Below are 19,173 nucleotides of genomic sequence, written 5' to 3'. Positions count from 1 at the left end.
ACCGTGAGCACTCCTGTGCCAGGCCCTGGGAGGTGGTGGGGAGGGAGACAGTCCAGGTCCCTACCCTTGGGAGCCCACAGTCAGGTGAGAAGACTTAGAAAGGGAAGCTGGTTCAGCAGAGGAGGTCTCATAACTAGTGACAGAGAATTACCGGTCCCTTCCCTGTACCCCCTCCCCATGGCTCATCACATTGGTTGCACAAGGGAGTGGTGCTGCGTCTTCATTCCTGGCTCAGACAGACGTCACTGGTCGATCGGGGCACTGTGCCTCTGAGCTTCAGAATCCTTCCCCACCTGGCGACCCAGACAGCCGCTACCAGTCACCTGTGCCTGGCACACAGGCTTGACGACTCCTGATAACCTCTGGTGTCATAGTGAGTTAGCTGCTCGTGTGAGGGCTCCTGGTGCCCCCCAAGGCTTCAGAGTGGGGCGTCCAACCACAGGAGCTCACTGTAAGCACGTAGGGCTGTTGGCAGTGGCCTCAGAGGTCGGGCCGGCCACCCCAGCATCCTGCTGGGCAGGACTACACAGCCTGTTTAGCTGCAGGGCCTTCCCATCTGCTGTTCCCTCAGCCTGGGATTCTCTTACTCCACATCTCACCTGGCTCGTACCTCTCTCCCCCGATGTTGGTTCACCTGCCAGTTACTTCAGCTGGCAGGCCCTTTTGGACCACCTGCCTGTATTAGCTTCATTTTCAGTCACTCTCGACCATCCTGCTCTGCTTTATTTTTCTTCTCAGCACTTAATCCCTCCTGGCACATACGTACGACATTTTATATGCCTCTTTATATCCTTCGCTTACTGTAGTATCCCCAGCGGTCAGAAACACGTCTTGGGCAAATGGATTTGCGCTGACAAATTGCTGGTGGACTGGAAGTACCACCTGCCGATTAGGATTAAATGAGATGATACACAGTGTCTAAACCAGCCTCTGGCTCATTAGGCTCGCTGATTTATTAGCCTTCAAAAGAAAGTGTTCTTGGTGCTCTGGAAGGGGAAAGGCGTGTTCGGTGGCCTGCCCACAGTCCTGAGGCGTCTGTTCTCACCAGACCCTTCCTCCCCGTGGTCAGTTTAGCCAGCAGTTGGTGATCATCTGCCATGGGCAGCCCATGCAGAGGCCTGGGAGGGTTCAGAGGTGAGCACACCACAGCACCTATCTCCGAGACCCTAAGGTCCCCAGTCACTTTGATTGTGGGGTTCAGGGTGCAGGGGTTTGGGGGCACAGATAAAGAAGTGATTATTTCCAGCCAAGGGGTGCGGGTAGAGAAGGAGGTGGAGGGGAGTGTTGCAGAGTGGAGAGCTTTGCATTAGGTGTGGGGGGCATGTCAAGCCACCACAAGCCCCCGCCCACCCCCCAGAGTGGCAGGCAGCTGCCTGGAAGTCGATACCATCTGTTGAGATTTTCACTTCCTGCTGTGATGTTAATCATTATGAACTGGTCTTTCCTAACCTTCCTGCTCCCCAGTTTTTCAGTGTGTCCTGAGTTGCCCTCCCCCAGTTTCCTGCACAGAATGAACTTGGTGATAGAAGAACCCTCCAGAGTGGCTCGCTCGCTCAATGATGTCTGATCATTTGTTGCGAACTCCCATAATGAGAAGTGACTGGTTCACGAAATTTGTTCGCTAGTGCTGTCTGTTTAGTCTGCAGCTTTGTTTGTTTGTTTGTTTTGGAGCTTTTTAAAGCAGGGGCCGTAGGGTGTCAGTGATAGTTTTACCTTGGCCACTCATCTCTCTGCTGTGGAGGACTCACGGTTCCCTTGGTGTTTACAGAAAACTTGACCTACTTCTCTTGGGCCTGTATTGTTCTCCGAGGCACAGACTGTGTGGCTCTACCCAAGGCTGGCATCACTCACCAACCAGGCACAGACCTGCCCTGGCATTCTCAGCACAGGACCCGTCAGCCCTTCGCGGCATAGGCTTTTCCTCTTGCGACCAGAGGGAAAAGTCAGAAAGTGAGAGCGAGGATGGGGCGTTCTGGTGTTCCTGCTCAGACCCTCCTCCTGCCTGCACTGGTCCTAATCCCTGAGCCAGCCACAGAGAAGGAAAGGGGTTCGGGGCAAGCCCGGGGGTGGGTCGGATGCCTGTTGAGGAACCCAGGGTGAGCCCTCACACCTAGGTAGTTGGATGTCTTCCTTGATGGGCTTTACTGTCTCATCCCTGGAGGCCTCCTGTATTTGAGCGCCTTGGAGCTGTTCTAAGCTGGGGCCCTTGAAGCAGGCGTGTGTGTTCTCACCAAGCGTGTCTGGAACACCACCCGCTGGGACCACATGCCAGGCGCTCTGCGTGGTCTCCTGTAGGTCAGCCGTGCTGCCCGCCCCCTAGCCACCAGATACTGAGCACAGGGGTTGAAGCAGAGGCCCAGTGGCCATAGGCTGCTGGTGGATCTGGACAGGGGACTCCAGAGCCTCTGCTGCCACCTGAGCAGGGGTTCTGGTTGCCCTTCATCCTGGGACTGCAGAGTGGGGCGGAGAGGACCCCAACACCTGTGTTGGGAGATATAAGGAGTGGGGAGTGCCTTCTGCTTCCTTCACCTTTGTTGCTGCCATCACAACCTCCTGTACGTGTGTACACACACACACACACACACACACACACACACACACACACGCTCTTTGTTCCCATTTCAGCTCAGCACCACCTCCTCCTGGAAGCCTTTCTGGATTAGTCCCACCCAGGTGCTCCCATTGTTCCCTGGCTCAGATGCCTCTCACTGGCTTTGTTAGGCTGTCTGTTCCCAGGCTGGGGATTCTGCAAGGACAGGGCCAGGCCAGGACAAACACCCTGGACACCCTCACTGCTTCCAGTCAACTTGGTTGAGTGTGTCTGTCTGCATTTCCTGGATTTGAGGATGGGGTCTTGTCTGCTTACACTGCCCCCCACCCCCTCCAGCCAGCACACCACCTGCCACCCAGTTGGTGCCCAGGAGACACAGTAGTATAAACAGGGAGTGAAAGGCTGCCTGCCGCTCCCCTGCCCTGCGGAGATGGATTTGGGGGCCTGGCTGACTCAGGAGCCCTGGTGCATTCTGTCCTGTGACCCTCAGGCTGTGGGGTGGGGGGGCCTGGCTTCCCTGCCTGCCTTTCCCCGCCCTCACAGGTCCCTGCAGGGCAGGCAGGTCCCAGCAGGCTGCTACCCGCAACTGGAGCTCCTGGCCACACTCTGCATCCCTCCTCTGGCATGTCCCTTGGGAGCGGGGGAGTGCCGGTGCTGCACTGTCAGGCAGAAAGTGTGGGTGCCAGGGTGGGTGGGTGTTGCAGGCCTGGGGTGAGTGGTGGGTGGGACGAAGGTGCCACAGTGGATGTCTTTACGCCATGTTATCCTCGGCCAGCCGCTGGCTGAGACAGGAAGGCCCCACCTGTCCCACTGAGCGCTGTGCTCAGGCCCAGCAGAAGGTGCCTGGGGAATTGGCTAGAGCCCCCCACCTGATAAGGGTGCAGGGGAACACTTTGGGTCCCGTGGAGCTGGCGGTCAGTGTTGGTGGCAAGCCCATGTGGCAAGCAGGCCGGCCTGCTGTGACCCCCACTGTGACCCGGACTGGTGGGCGGGGCCGGCTGTTAAGCCCTGCAGCCTGGCTTGCTTGCCCATCAACAGGATTGTTGACTTTTCCAAGAAGCTCAAAGAAAGGGACTTGGAGCTGCTGATTCAGAGTTGTGAGATTCCTCACCGCAGTAAAACGTGGCTCCTCACATCAGCCCCAGCCACAGACAGCTGCTGTTCTGAGCAGGGAAGGAAGGACAGACCCCATCCATGGCCTGATCTTCTCTGTGCCCTCCCTTGCCCTCCCCTGAAGCCCCACGGCAGGGCGCGCCTGTCCGTAGGAGGCCTGGGTGCGCTCTGTTGAACGAAGTGAGTCCCAGGAGACCTGGTGTCTAGGCCCTAATGTAATGCTGTGCCTCATGGTTTTCTTCTCTGGGCCTCAGCGTTCCTCTTTGCAGATGATCTGTCTGGCTCTTCTGGTGCTGAAATGCCGATTCTCACCAACACCTGCTGTTGGCTGGGACCCGTGTACACAGGTGGGCTGTGCATCCGCCCACAGGTCCGTCTTGGCCCCGGTGCCTGCCGCACCCTGCACCTGTGGCCGCTGAGGGCATCACTGCACAAGTGTGTTCCTAAAGCCCAGCCCTGGCCACTGACCACCAGGCTTGGGTTTACCGGGTAAGACGGCCCCCGAGACGCCATTTATGAGCAGCAGCAGTTCCCAGAGCAGATGAAAGCAGCACCCCACCCCTGCTTCCGGGGCTGCCCCCACCACCTCCCTGGTGCAGGGGCTCAGAACAGGCGCTTCCTGGCATCAGATAAGACAGCTGCACCCGCAGAGCAACCCCAGGCGTCATACCAGCCCTAAGGGAGGGCGGCAGGTGCTCGTGGGGACCCCTGAGGTGTCCTCCAGTCCCATCCCTGCCGGGTTTCCCCTGGGTTCTTCCGGGACGCATAGCACTTGCCTGTTTGCAGAGTTGGCAGCCCTGGGTGAGTCATTCCGTAAAGGCGTGATGTGCTCTCCTGTGCCAGCCCCGTGTCACCTCTTCCAGCCCCTGCTCCTCTGAAGGAGCCAAACATCCCTTGGAGAGAGTCCTAGTCCCCTCACAGTTGAGGGTGGCTCAGAGAGGGACAGCAACTTGCCTGAGGTTACACAGCAAGCAGCTCTGCCCTCACGTGGTGGTGTTTGAGTTCCCACGTGCTCCTTCCCACAGGTCTCCTCCTCCGTCTGCCCAAAGGAAACATTTGCTTTTCTTTCTGTGAACAAACAATAGGCTGGGTTTGTTACAGCCATGAGGACCGGAGGATGTGGATTCCTGAGAGGGGGTTTGCTGATGATGCGGTAACTGCGGACGGCCTGAGCTGGTGGCTGAGCTGGTGGCTGCAAATCGCTGGGTCCTGAGGTGCCATGTGGCCTAGTTAGGAGCCGGTGCTCCTGGGCTTGCAAGGCGCGAGCAGGTCTTGGACCCGGGGGACCCCAGATTAATTGAGACAGGGTGGAACAGATGGCTCGAGTCTATCAGCAGCTTTATGTGACAGCCTCTTAACATGAAAGCACTTCATTACCCGCTCATTTCGCCAGGGCCCCCCGCCCTGGTGCAGGCGGGAACTCGGCTGAAACGTGAGCCCATCCTGATGGAATTACAGGTGCGCATGGCCTGTGGGCCAGGCTCCGAGCGTAAATCGTCAGGCTCACCACTCCTCTCAGCAGCCAAATTAGAAAACGAGGCTCCTGGCGGAGTATCCTAGAGAGTGGGCTGTGGCGCTTAGTCTGGGGGTCAAGTCCCTGTTGTTCTCAGATGGGGTGGGACACTGTGGGTGGGAGGTGTGCTTGGTGGGGGGTGGGAGCAGCGGGCTGTCTCTATCACGAGTCACTGGGGAAGCCAAGAGGCACGTGGGCTGCGCACAGTGCCCCGGTTGGGCCATGGGGAGCTCAGTATGGTATGGGGAGACAGCTCCCTGGCCCAGAGCGTCCACCTTGCTCCTGCTCTGGGTCCTGCCGTTACACCCCATCGCCAGCAGCGTGCCACGGTTCCTTCAGGTTGGAAATTGTAGCGGTTCTTGTCCTGACCACCTCACATGAATGCTGGGCAGGGAACAGAGACGGGCCCCTCCCTGTGGTTGGGGGGGTGTTTGCCCAGGCCGGGTTGTCAGGCAGTTTTCGTTTGGGCCGAGGAGTTGTTAAAGCGCGTTCAGGAGCCCTTCTTGGCCAATCGGGGTGGGAGGTGTGGAGCCCTGCTAAGTGATGGCCTGAGCATAAACCCCAGGCTGCCTGCGGGAGCCCTGACTATGTGGGTCTCGCTGTGGGGCGCCCTGTGGGTGTCTCAGCCTTTCGGAGCCCCGGAGGCATCTCCCCCTAGCTAGAGAGGGGCAGGTCCTGGCAGTGCTGCCGCTGTGGGTTAGAAGTCTCTCCCCCTCCCACAGGGCACTGGAATGGGGCTGGCACGTGTGTGGGGCCGCGCCTGTTGCGTCGCTTCTGCAGCGCAGCGATGGAAGATCGGAAGGTTGGCCTCGCTTTGCCAGAAAGCTATCACATTTGGGACTTGGCAGTTGGAAAGCCTGGTGTATTCAAGCCAGCATTGCAGATTCACTTGGAGATGTTTTTAACTTGTTGGTTAGCATCTCCAGGCTACAGGATTTCAGGCGTGACTTGGTAGCCGGCTTCAACAGGGCTCAGGAGGTAGCAGCGGAGCTCTCCTGGAGCAAAGTACTTGGGTCTCTTTATAGTGTGAGAGACTGAAGACACCTCTTCCAAAAAGGACATTTGTTTTCAAAAACTTAATATAAATTCTGAGGGATATTTTCTGGTCAGTCTAATTTTGTCCACTGTCACTCTTAGCAGCCTTTTGCTGCCTCTGAGTGGGAACACGTGGAAGTGCCACCGAAGTGGGCAGGTAAGCGTTCGGAGTTGAGGGGAAAGGAAAGCAAACGTGATGAGGGACTTCGAGGGTGGCTGCATGGAGGAGGTGGCATTTTTGCTGAGCTGAGGAAGAAGAATAGGGTTCTGACTGGGGGTAATCGGGGCTGGGGATGTGAGGAAGAGAGCGCCAGGTGGAAACGTGGGGTGTGGAGAGGACAGTGTAAGCAGAGGCTCGACTTGGTGGCCATGCCCAACAGTCAGTACATTTCCCAGCTCTTCCCTTTGCCTGGGGGGCTCCTAAGCATTCTCCCCAGCCCATCTCAGAAGCTGCCTCCTCTGGGCTGTCTTCCTGGACTTTCCTGGACAGAGTTTGGTAGTACTCCTTGTTCTGGGATTGTCTGCCAGCCTGCCTGCCTGCCTGCCTGCCCGCCCTGCTAGGCTGAGAGTGCTCAGCTCACGGCATGATGCTGCGTGAGTGCCCGGTGCACACTCAAAGCTAGCATCACTTGTGGTTTTGAATTTCAGTAGTGACTCTGAGAATGGGGGTAGAGTCTGTGTTTCTGTGGCTGTGGGGGAGGCTCCTTTTGTTGTCTGGACCATCTGGATCACCTTGGCAACTGTGAGCATCGTCTTCCCTCCGGACGTCTCTGCTAGGTGTTTGTCTTCACGTTTCTGCGATTTCTTCCTCTCATTTACTCGGCATTAGCAGCTCCTACTCAAGCCCCCCCATTCTGTGGACCTAAACTCTGGCCTTTGGCAACATTTATTTTTCCTTCTCGAGAAAATGTCAAGACATGAAGTGCAGGTTTATTTAGGGGGAGAAAAAGATTTCTTCCTGTTCCTTCATGAAATCATTGCTCTTAATCCAACAATCCCAGTGTTTGGGATGGAAACAAGATAACCTTCGCTGTGTAGGCACTTCTGCACCAAAGTGTGTGCACCCTGCAGCCTTTCCGGGGCCGGCACTTCTTCCAGCAGCAGAGGAAAGGACCTTTCTGTTCGAGCAGGAGCAGGCCCAGAGGTCACCGTGGGCCCTGGCAGGACTGGACACCTCAGGCGGTGGGTGGCACTCCCTGCCTTCAAGTGGCTGGTGCTCCCTGAGCCCAGGCCATCCCCGTCCTCCTTCCTGCCCCCCACCTGCTGTCACAGCCCCCAGTGCAGGGCTTAGGGCTGTTAGCCAGCCAGCCCCACACCTGCTGGCCAGGCCACCTGGGTCCTCCTGGCTGCATCTCCCAATGGGAAATGCTAGAGTGCCGTTTGATTGGGGAAGGGGCCTGTTTTTGTTTTTGTTTTTGTTTAACAGTAATCCACATCATTTTTCATCTTGGATACATTGTGAATTGTCTTATAAGAAAAGTGTTTTTTGTGGTTTTTTTGTTTTTTGGGTTTTTTGGCCGTCATGCTCACAGCCCAATATCCAGCGAACGCTGCCCGCCTATGCGCTCTCCATGTGGGCAGTGTGCCACGGGGGTCCAGTGTTTTCATTTAAGGCGATGCAGCCGTGTTCCAGAGCCTTAGAAAGTGTTGGGGAACTAGCTCTTGTCCTGATCACTTCTGTGAAGACAGTTCTGTCATTTTGGTATATCCCCCTTTTTAACCTGGTGTAATGCTGGGTGTGCAATTAGGTCTCCTTGTATTCTTTCAAGCATTTTTTTTTTGCCACCTCCCCACCCAGGACGAGTGGCCGTGTCTTCCTCACCTGTCCACTCCCCAGGGTTGGCGTGGAGCAGGAAGGGTAAAGGGTCATTCCCTCGCCCGCAGCTCTGTCATACTCGACTCGGACTGTGAGGTTTTGGTCGTGTGTTTTGGGGCTCCATTTACTACTCCCGCCGTGGACAGTTTAAGTGCACAGTCTCCCAAGAGTCTGGGGTGCACAGGCTTGTTCTCAGAGGTGAGTCGAGGGGGTTGTTTTAAGGGGTCTGAGCTGAGCCCCACCCTCCTGCCCCGTTGCTATGGGAGGAGGACCTGGGAGAGAGAGCGCGGGCCCACGTTAGGGCCTCTGGGACGTTCAGCACCTTGGGTGGGTAGGGTGCACTGTTTATATAAGGTCCTGGAAAGAGACTGGATAAAAAGGAATTTGGGGCCCGTCCCTCTCTGGGCCCTAACAATTTCATGGGAGACAACGGGACAAAAGGAAGAAAGGGGGCTTCTTCCAGAAGCCCCAGGAGCCACCAAGTCTCCTCAGCCCGAGTGGCAGATCAGGTGGACTGAGGCAGCCAGGCCTGTCCTGGGGTCCATGCCAGGTCTTCCCAGGCCCCGCTGCATCCCAGGCCTCTGCCTGCCCCCTTTCATCCAGGACTCGGCACTGTGACATCCATCCACTAGGGGCAGGCACCCGGGAAACTGAGAGCTGCCTTAGGAGGGGGGAGGTTGGGGAGGGAAGAAGCATTTAGGCAGGAGGGCTGGCCTGTTGGAGCTTTGGTGACCGGAGGGGATGGCAAGGGCACAGCGTGACCTCTTGTAGCCAGCTGGGGATGGCAGCCTGGGCCCTGGGTTGGGTTCCGAGGGGACAGGGACAAGCATCTGGCATCATGGGCTCAGTGAAGCAGGGGCCTGGGTGCTGGTCTCGTTTGCCATAAGGTGGTGAAGAGGTCCCATCATCCGCCACTACTCACTCGGTCGTCCTCACATGTGACCAGGTGCCTCTGGAATCTCCTCATTACCCTCCTCCATCGTCCTTCCTGTCACTAGCCCAGCTCGATCACCTGGGCAGCCTGGACGGGGGCACCTCCCACTGAGTACACCTGCGCTTGTTGGGGGATGATTCTAGTAGAAAGGGCTGTCCACTGGTGACCTCTGAGCTCCAGTGCCACAGACCACCCTGCAATCCCCACATCACCCTCAGTTGCCTCCAGAGGACCCAGGTCAGGAAGCTGGGGACCTGATGGTGGCCTGTGCAGACGCAGATGCAGCCCCTGAGACCCTCCAGCCGGGGCGACAGCTGCTTCCCAGGGAGCATCCTGGCCTGTCCCATCCCTGCCGACACAACATGTGTAGGCCTGGCCCCAGGAGAGACTCAGACATTGATAAGATCTTAGATTTAGATGTGCAGCCAGGGTGGTGTGCATTGCAGACACTTTCCAGTCCCCTGCTGCTGAGGGTGGGGGTACAAACACACCCACCCTCCCCTGATCCATTTTTGTGACTTCTCCTTTGATTTGTCTAACGCAGCTACCAGCGGGACCCTTCCAGAATGCTGTTAGTGCCGTTTCATTCATGAACAGGAGAACCTGGCCTGTCCCCAGCGTCTTAGATTAGGATCTGAGAGCAAACCTAGTATAATGTCCCCCTAGACCACAGATTTTACTGGCCCCCCTGACCTTTGTGGGGAGTGGGGGGTCTCCAGGAGGGCCCCAACTTCAAGGCTGACACCTCTCCTGCCTGCCTCAGGCCACAAGGATCGGGGGACAGGAGGACAGGCTGCATTGAGGCTTGTGTGCACCCTTGTCCCTCCCTGCGGATGGGACGGTGGCCTTCGTGAAGGCTGGGTGGCCCCAAGAGGTGCTGGATTTGGGAGTATTCAAGCATACCACTGGGTTTGCACTCTGCAGCCTCGCTCAGTGCCCCCATCCCACAGAGCCAGCCAGGGTGTGACCAGGTGCTGGCTGAGCAGGCCAATGTCAGCTGCGGCCTCCACAGTGGCCTTCTGTTCCGAGTGCCAGGCGGGAGGGTCTGCTCGTCAGCAAGCTCCTCACGTCCCCACTGGGTGGATGGAGGGCCTGGCTTGTTGCCCTGGGGGCCCTGCGACCCTGAGGGGACGCGTTTGCTAGACTTTCCTCGGGGACTGCCTGACGCCACTGAGTGCCCTGGGCACTGGTGTTGGGGTGCGTGACAGCTACTAGCCATGTGTGGCTGTCGAGATCTCTCGATGTGGCTAGTGTGACTGAGGAAGTTTTGATTTAAATTTAAAAAGCGACGCTCGATTCAGTTCTTGGAAAGCTTTTAAGTGGGTTTGGAACAACTTAGGTATGCGAAGCTGCTTCTTCAGATCAAGTGTTTGCAAGGAAAGCTCAGCATCCGACTTGGGATGTGCTGTGAGTGTAAACTACACGCCGGATCGCGGAGACTCAGTGTGGACGGAAGGTGGGATATTCATGACTTTGTGTCGATGATGCGAAATGGTGACACTTCGGGAATGTTGGCTTAATTAAAGTGTACTGTTAGAACGTTTTCACCCGTTCCTTCCCACTTTTTTGAAGGTCGCTACTGGAACGTTTAAAATGAACATGTATCTCTCATTGTGCTTCTGCTGCGGTTGACACTCCCGTTCTGAGCCTGCTCCTGCTGGAAATGTGCCTGGTGGCCCTTTGGGGGACCCTAGTCGCTCTCGAGTGTTTGTGGCCACAGGATTAGGTCTTAGGAGACCCATGGTGTTTTGAAAGAAACAAATTTAAAAAAAAACCACAAAACATTGTTCATTCATAAAACATCACTTTTTTAAAACAATTTAATTACAATGTTATTGTCTTGTAAATTATCACACTTAATTGCATAAGTGACACATGTTTTTGAGGAAAACGCGCAAGTTCTGATCAGACAGTGAAACCTCCTGTCGAGCACACGTGGGATTTCCAGCGCCGTTCCCAGCAGCCCTCCACTTAGATGCCCATCGGCACAGAAGCACCCCAGTCCCCGGGCTGGTGCCCCACGCGTTGTGATGACAGTGGCAGAGGGAAACCAGCCAAGGCTCCCAAAGGGACTGCAGATGGTGGGGCAGGGAGAACAAGCGAATCTTCCGGAAGCTGGGCCAAGCGTTAGACGGGCGTCTAGAGGCGGGAGAGACTCCACGACTCGGGGCTCACTGGCTGGGAGTCCCTCCCTGTGCCGGATGGACGAGCTGCTGGGAAGTGGACTCGGCCAGTGCTGCTCACTGGTGCGTTTTGTCCGTGGTTGGGACGGCAGAATCCTTGGGCGAAGTTCGTTCACTGGAGAGACAGTTTTTCATGCTGAGATTTCCCAAGGCCTGAAGGAGGGCTGAGGCTGTTCCCCAGCTGAGGCTTCTGTCCAACCTTGACATGTTTGAGAAAACCACCGTTTCTGATCACGCTGACCTGTGACCCCAGATGATGAAAAACTTGCTCCAACACTGCATGGAGAGAGGCGCGATGTGTTGGGAGTGGGGTACACCTCTGGTTTAGCATCCCCTCCCCCCAATTCTGGTGTGGACAGGAGCCATAGAAAGATAGTAAGAAGGGAGGATAAGGCATCGCATGAAATATGAGGCAGCGCTGGCATCTCCCGGCCTGCTCGCCCCGGCCACCACTCTCTGATGATTTAGAGATAGTTCTGGGGGGTTCCGCTGGGCACTGTGGGATTAGCTGACTGTGTAATCGCCCCCCCTCCTTTTCTTTATCGGTGCGAGCGGGCAGGATATTGAATGCAGAGATTTCTCGAGTTATGACACAATACAGCGGCTCCTGAAATAAGTTGGGAACATTTTTTAAAAGGCGTCAGAAGAGCTCTGTTGGTGAAAAATCTCTATAGTGACCACTTTTGTAAGACCCCAGAAAACCCGCAAAACCTGCGTCCTCACTTGTCTCCTGTAAAAGTAGATTTCTATCTTCTGATTGGGGGAAAAGCATAGCCCGTCTGGACAGGGGAGACGCCCCATCCTGGCCGTGCTCTGGGAGCGCGGTGGCGGCTCAGGGTGCGCCTGCACACTCCCAGGAGAGCTTGTCAATGACTGGGGGGGGGGAGGGTGCTTAACTGATGGCGGGTGCCTGGGCCTCCTTTCAAAGACCTTCATGTGAGGGCCACAAGGCAGCTCGTTTCCCGTGGTGCAGATTAGTTGTGATTTATCCCTCACCCAGGGAAGCCTCGGCTGTGAGCAAGAGGCGGCTCCTCGTTTACAGCTTGCACTGGAGGCTGTGTGTGACTAGTCAGCAGCCTCCGAATCATCAGGTGACAGCGACCCAGCGGCCTCTCTTCCATTTTCATTCTGTGTGGCTCACGGCACAAGCAAACCTCCCCATAGAAATAAATCTTTAAAGAGAAACCCACGCCCGGCCCTGAGGTCCTGGCATGTAACATATCTTCTTTCTCCCCAAGTCTCCACGGACACGCAGACGTGGCTTGTGTGTGGTGATGATCGAGGCAGAAGGACAATTAGCTTCGACTTTTCACATCTATTTAGAGCCTAAATAGTCCTTCCTCTTATGTAGTATGCTCATAGGGACCGTGGAATGGCTGCGCGCTCATCCAGTGACTTGATAAGCTCATTTTCTTGATTGTGCTTTATTTTTGCTTCCTGTTCTTAACAGTATCTTTTCCCCTTTGTTTCTGTAGGAAGTTCTCCAGCAGCTGATCGTAATGAATTTGCCCAATGTTTTGATGATTGGCAAAGACCCGCTGTCTGGTGAGTGAAAGCCGCCCGCCCGGGGGTGCTTGGCCAGGGCCGCTGGCTCTGGGCAGCTGTTGGTCTACGAGCTCCGGCTGCCAGCGTGGAGCCAGCACAGTGGAAACAGGGGATCGTCTTGGTGAGATTTTTAAAGGGCGGGTTTCTCACCCGGAGGCACGGAGCCAGGAACACGCGCCTTCCCTAAAAAACGAACCCTCGAATTCTCGTAGTTTCAGGGCCCTCCCCCCCGCTGCTCCCGTGCGCTGAGGGATGAGTCGCATGGTGTCCTCTGCAGGGTCTCTCTTCCTCGGAGAAGGTGGGGCCGGTGGGGCCATCGTGGGGTGGGGGTCTTTTGGTAAGAAAGCAAGAATCTTTGGAGGGAACTCCTCTCCCTCGTCCATGGGGACCCTGGGATGCCCTGTCCAGTCCCTGGGGGGTCCTACTGGGATGTCTGTCCTACCCTGTCTCTTTCATGTCTCCCCCTGCACCCGGAGGCCCGTGAGGCCAAGGGCGCCAGGGCCTAGCCTCGGACACTCTGTGTGGCTTTGAAATACCCAGTGAAATGTGCTTCTGCACATCTTGCAGAAAGTTGGAGCTTCCTTTGCCCTTGTCAGTTAGCTCCCTGGGTGAGTTAAGCAGGTGGTGGGTTTGCTCCCTGCCACCACCCGTTCGTCTGCCTGCACCCACGGCCCCCAGATGTCAGCTTGCAGGCCCTAGGGACAGATGTCTTGCTGGCGGGGACTCCCTCTGCTCCAGGGGAGACCTCGATAGTGTCGGAACCCCAGTTCTGGGGCCCCCTGGAATAGGTCAAGGAGTGCGGACAGGGCTGGCCACACAAGAGGCTTGCACAGAAAGAGCTAAGCTTCCCTATCCTGCCGTCTCTTCAACATGCTGTCACTGGGCCTGGCTGTCCTTGCTCCCGTCCACGTGACAGCAGCTGAAGTCACCGTGCGACAGGGGGCATGGGGGTGGGAGCGTGCCAAGCGACCAGCCAAGGACATCACTCACAGAGTGGAGATCTTGTTCAGGGTCACCTCCCTGAGACCAGCAGCAGGAGCTCCAGGCCAGGTGTGGCTGAGGGGGCGGGTTCCTCTTGAGTGCCAGCTACCTGATGCGTCTGCCTTTCTCCGTGTGAGGCAACAGAAAGAGGTTTCCTTGACTTCCATGAGTCCTCAGCTTACCGGCCCGTGCGTACTCACACCCTTGCCCGTTGGCCTTGCAGAGTCCATCTTGGCCGTGCAGAGCCTTCCAATCCACGTGTTACTAACAGGGAGCCTTTGGTTTGCCTTCGGGCTGTTTGTTTTCTGGCTTTATCTCACGGTTCCCCCAGATAGAAGATACCAGATGCAGCCCCTCCCAGATGCAGCCCTGGGCCCCAGGGACAGCTGGGACTTGCGTGATTTCTGTAGTAACTTCAGGAAAGTGGGGTGTCTATTTTGCTGAGCAGAACTGTGTCGACTCTCCAAATTTATTTGTGGGGCACTGGTATTGAGGGAAGAGAGGAGAAAGGTGCCGAGAGAGGTCTGAGCTTAGCTCTGCTCATCCATCCAGCCTGGAGAGAGCTGCACAGGGCGACTCGGATGGCCAAGGAGCAGGAAAGGGGGCACCCACTTCTTGAGCCCGTGGTGAGCCCACCATGTGACAGACGTCGCACATGTATTAAAAAGTGGAAGTGAGCTCGGGCTGGTGTGGCTCAGTTGGAGTGTTGTCCCACACATCGAAAGGTCACTGGTTTGATCCCTGGTCAGGGCACATGCTTAGGTTGCAGATTCATTCCCTGGGTGGGGCGTGTGTGGGAGGCAACTAACAGATTTTTTTTCTCTCACATCGATATTTCTGGCTCTTTCTCCCTTCCTCTTTCTCTAAAAATCAGTGAACATGTCCTCAAATGAGGATTTTTAAAAAAATATATTTTTTAAGTGGAAGTGAAAATGTGCTTTGGGACATCATAGATGATCAAGTGGAGGTTCGCAGAGTATAAGAGACAAGCCCTCGGTCACTCGGTCCATGAGCAGAGGTGCTGCCTGGGACCCTGCTCCGCCTGATCCCTGAGTCTGAGCTCCCCGTCTGCGTCCCACACAGCACGGACCTGTTGGGCCGAGCATTGGTGATTAAGGACATGCAGCTCCTCCGACCTACAAAAATAGCAGGGGGCACAGTGTGTGCGGTGCAACCGAACACCAAACATGTCTCCCCTCCCCCAGCCGCCCTGCCCTTCATCACACTGCATGGCTTGGCTGCCCTCCTGGCGATGCCTGCCGTTCCCGGTCCCCGTTAGGGCTCCTCCTTCCTGCCGCCCTGCGGGGACCCCGACCCAACAGGCACCCCTGCACACCAGCCCCAGCTCCAGCCCTCCCCTCAGCAGGGCTCTGTTCCTGCCTCTGTGTGAGCCACCGGGGCGTAGGAACTGTCCCAGTGCGGAGGATGCGGTCCCCACTGGGCTCTGGCGCTGATCGGAAATACCTGCAGGGGTGTGTGTACTGATTTAAAAAGAAAAAAAACTTTACTAAGGTATAACTTTCATACCACAAAACTTACCCACTTTAAGTGTACCATTTAGTCATCTTTTTTTCATAATGTAAAGAGTTACACAACCTTCGCCACCATCCAGTTTTAGAATAGTATTGGGAAGCTGATTTGAGCTGTGGCAGGCGAGCAGAGTGCCCCCAGTACCCGGCATCGCATGGGATCGTTAGATGTCCATCCAGGGGGTCCGCTCCAGCTCCAAGGAAGTCGGAGATGGGACAGGAGCTGTGGAAGGATGGGAATCCCACCCATGCAGCAGGCTCGGAGGGGGAGGGGCTGCCTCACCCCAGGTCAAGACCGGAGGGCCCTAAGCTGACAGACACACAGGTTTGGGCAGGGGTCCTGGGGACGGGGCTCCCAGAGCAGGGAGGCTGGCAGGTCGGTCCAGCAGCAGGAAGATGCAAACTGAGTGCTGAGGCAGAGGGATGTGTTTAAGGAACACGGTTTCCTGTTTGTGGTTTTAAAAATAGACGTGTGAAGAAGCATTTGGGGTTGCTTTGTAAATAAAGAGCTAAGTCGGTGTCTTTCTGTGGGGGCCGCCTGACTCCACCGCACACTTGCGAGCACGCCTGTGCTCTTTCTGGCTCCTGTTGACCGTGTCCCGTGATTTACAACACAGACTGTGTCACAGTGTTGGGTTATTTTTTGTTTTGGGGCAAATGCACCACAATGGATCAGGTGCCAGGAACAGGGCACCTTGCAGTGGAGCATCCAGTCCACCCCCTCCCCCAGCTACACACAGGGACACTGGGAGCTCCTGAGACTCCGAGCTTTGTCCCCTCCTTCTGATCTAAACAGGGAGATGTCGCAGCTCACACACCCCGTGCACCCATGGGACAAAAGGCTGTTTTCTCTTCCTCTGCCCTGGGATTTGAGGACAGCTCAGTGAATGTGGAAAGGAAAACCCTGCATATACTCTAAACTGCTTTCAAGATTTGTCCTCAGTGCCTGCCCCTCGTGGCCCCAAATCCTCATTCTGTTCTTTCCCATTTGGGGCCTCAGGTCGGCGCTCTACATTTCCTCTGCGATCGTGCGTGGCTCGGCGCTCTCAGCTGGACACCCGTCCCTGGGGAAGCGCCTGCCCGATGCCTCGGTACAGCAGACTTCAGTTCTCGGAGCCCAGCCCGGGGCCCTGCAGGACCCTGCTCTGAACCCTCTGTCACTTGCAGTAAAGCCTTTCCCTTGGCAGTGGGGCTGTGTCCAGGCGCCCGGCCTGGGTGTCGTAGGGTGTCCTTTGTGTTTCGCTGGCCAGATCTTACCCTCTTCTCTTACCCCATGCCCGTGCCTTCAGGCAGGTGGCTTGGCTCAGCTTTCAAAACACCTGAGCTCTCCCCTCGCCCTGCCCTGCCATGGCTCTGCCACCTGTTTCCAGCCGCTGCCACCTTTCGCCTGGCGCGCACTGGAGGAGTCTCCTGACCGTCTGCTCGCCCTGCCCCTGCCTCCTGTTCTCAGCACCGCAGCCAGAGTGGTCCTCTGAGGAGGTCACTCAGATTGTGCCCCTCTTCTGCCCCACCCCCTCAGCACTGGGGCCTGTGCAGTGGCTGTTCCCCTGCCTGGAATGCTTTTCCCTCGGACGCCCACGAGAGCAGCTCCTTCCCAGCGCAGCTGCACACCCACCTTCCTGTTCACAGCTCCAGCCTCTCCCTTAGGGCTCACAGCCCCCCTGCCCTACTGTGCCTTTCTTTTTTCACAGCATTTACCACCTTCTGTATCATTTACTTCCTTTTTGTATGTCTGTTGCCTTGCTTATGTTGCCTCCTCTCGGATATAATCTCTCCCCAGGGCGTGGACCTTTGGGAGTTTTCCGTGTCTGTTGCCAGTATCTTCTAAATGTCTTGATCAGGGTCTGGCACGGGGTAGGCACTCGATGAATAGAGCCCAAGAGCTGGAGACCCTCCTCCACCCACGGCCCCCTTCCGATGAGCTGGTGCTCCTGCCAGTGGGAGCCACATGCTCTCACAGAAACAGAGGTCAAGTGTCAGCGGTCATGGTCAAGCAAGAGTCGCTCTGCCCAACACCGAGGTGGCAGAGAACTGCCCTCCCCTCCCCGTCTCGCCAGCTGTGCGTCCCTTAAACATTTGCGTGGTTCCTCGGGGAGACTCCTGCACAAGAAGCTGTGCGGAAACCACGAGATGACGAGGTCTGTGCGTCTGTGACCTGAGGGCAGTGAGCCCCAGTTTCTCGGCAGCCAGGCAGGTCCCCAGGCCGCACGCACACACAGCACTAGGTTCGTCCGACAGGAAACCAGCACACTCATTTCTGTGACAAACCACAGGATGGTCGTGCTGGAAGAGGGCACTGGTTTCTTCCCAGGCTCCTGTGCGAGAGCATCAGTGGTTCTCAGGCTTGGGAATTGCCAATCCCACCTGAGCTGTTTGGGACGGAAGGGAGGAGTCACGGAGCTGCAGAACCCCGCCCACAGAGGGGACGCTTTCAGAGGCACACAGTGCGGTGGTCCCACAGGTACCCCGTGTGTTTACCGTTATAAACTGCGTAGACAGTTACACGTGGGCACGATCAGCCGCTGGTCCCAAGCAGGGGGACCTGCCACCACCATTGTTCTGTTGGGTCTCTTGCATTCTGAAAGTCAGGCAAGATTCCTGAGGCCTCGGAGGAGCTGACCCATAGTCACACCCTGCAGGGTCCTGCCTGGAATGCCCCTGGGACCTTTGAGAGTAGCCTGGGAGTTCCACTAACTGCTGTTCAGCGGCCTGATGCTCAGTCCCCTGTTTTCTCCCTCCTAGAGCGGTCACAGAGGGGCTTCCGGGGCAGAGAAAGCACCTTGTGGAGTCAGAGCCCTCTGCGTCCACAGAGGCTGTGAGTGCCCTTCCTTCCCGGCTCGGCGCAGGCCACTGCTCGGTCTGCAGGAGCCAGAGGGCCAGTTGCTGACCCTCCCAACGGGAGACCAAAGGCCCTCGTGCCCCTCCTTCTCCGAGCAGACCACCCCGGTCAGAGGCTCAAAGAGGAGCTCAGCCTGAGCTCATCCTCCAGCTTTTCTTGTCGAATGTCCACCTTGCTGGGGTCCCGGAGACGAGTTGGCTGTCTCTGCTCAAGAAGTGCCAGGTCGGCACAGGGGCAGGGAGGAGAGGAAGACAGCCTCCAGAACTGTGTTTGTTCCAGGGTGAGACGTGGTGTGAGTGTGCGTGCTACATACAGAGTGCAAAGCAGGTAATTAATAAGTGCTGCCTGGGCAGGTCAGGAGGACTTCCTGGAGGAGGTGGTGTGTGACAAGGCATCAAAGAACAGCAGCAGAGGGAAGGAGGAGCTATGAGGAGTAAAAAGTGCTGGGAGTCCCTGGGGGAGCGGCAGGCTGAGGGCACAGGGAGGCAGGCAGTCTTCTGTCACTGCTGAAGTTTAAAAGGTTTTAGGGGCTGGAGGGACATGGAGCTGCTGACACTACTTGGGATTTAATATTTAAGCCTCTCAGTGTTTACTTGTTCTCCTGTCAAGGGTTTATTTGAAGTGCTTTTTCGGAGCCCATGGAAACCTTCCCTCACAGCCCACACCGGGCAGCGCTGCCTTTTGGGGACTGACTAGGAACCTGGAGGGCCTGTGTGACCAGCTCCCCAGTGTGGCTTGCTCCCCTGCCTCGTGACAGCTGAGGAAGACGGCTCAGAATCTGACTTACTAGGAACAGTCTTCTTTGAAAACGCTGAAGAGCTGTCTTCCTCCCCCGTCGTGGGCCTGGGGCTCTGCCCTGCCCAGTGCTCTGCCGGCCCTGTGCCCTGCTGGGGCCCGGGTCTCCCAGTGGCGGCTGATGGGCCATTCTTGTATTTAGATATTTTCCCGGCCTTATTCTTTTTTTACTTCTCCGTAACTCTCTAATCTTAACTCTTTCATGTACATATTTGTTATTTTTTCATTTGCAAAAACCGAAGTCCTCTTTGCAGAGGAAAAAGGGAGAAAGACCAGTTTTCAGGCAGTGACTCCCATTAGTACTTCCTTGGTGGTCCTGGAGGGGCAGGCTCAGCAAAG

The 19,173-nt window shown here is 56.5% G+C and overlaps 1 protein-coding gene across 1 annotated transcript in view; it reads left to right on the top strand.

Moving 5' to 3' along the window:
- The window catches only part of CCDC88C (coiled-coil domain containing 88C), a 111,087-nt gene that overhangs the window by 32,493 nt on the left and 59,421 nt on the right, over nucleotides 1–19,173 (top strand). Inside the window, exon 4 of the mRNA XM_024568251.4 lies at nucleotides 12,621–12,690. Within this exon, the coding sequence (XP_024424019.3) occupies nucleotides 12,621–12,690 (70 nt within the window). The remainder of the gene's footprint in view (nucleotides 1–12,620; nucleotides 12,691–19,173) is intronic.

This window comes from Desmodus rotundus, chromosome 7 (assembly GCF_022682495.2).
Source record: "Desmodus rotundus isolate HL8 chromosome 7, HLdesRot8A.1, whole genome shotgun sequence".
Classification (NCBI taxonomy): domain Eukaryota; kingdom Metazoa; phylum Chordata; class Mammalia; order Chiroptera; family Phyllostomidae; genus Desmodus; species Desmodus rotundus.
Note: the sequence above shows the minus strand (reverse complement) of the source record. Positions and strands in the feature narration are given on the sequence as shown.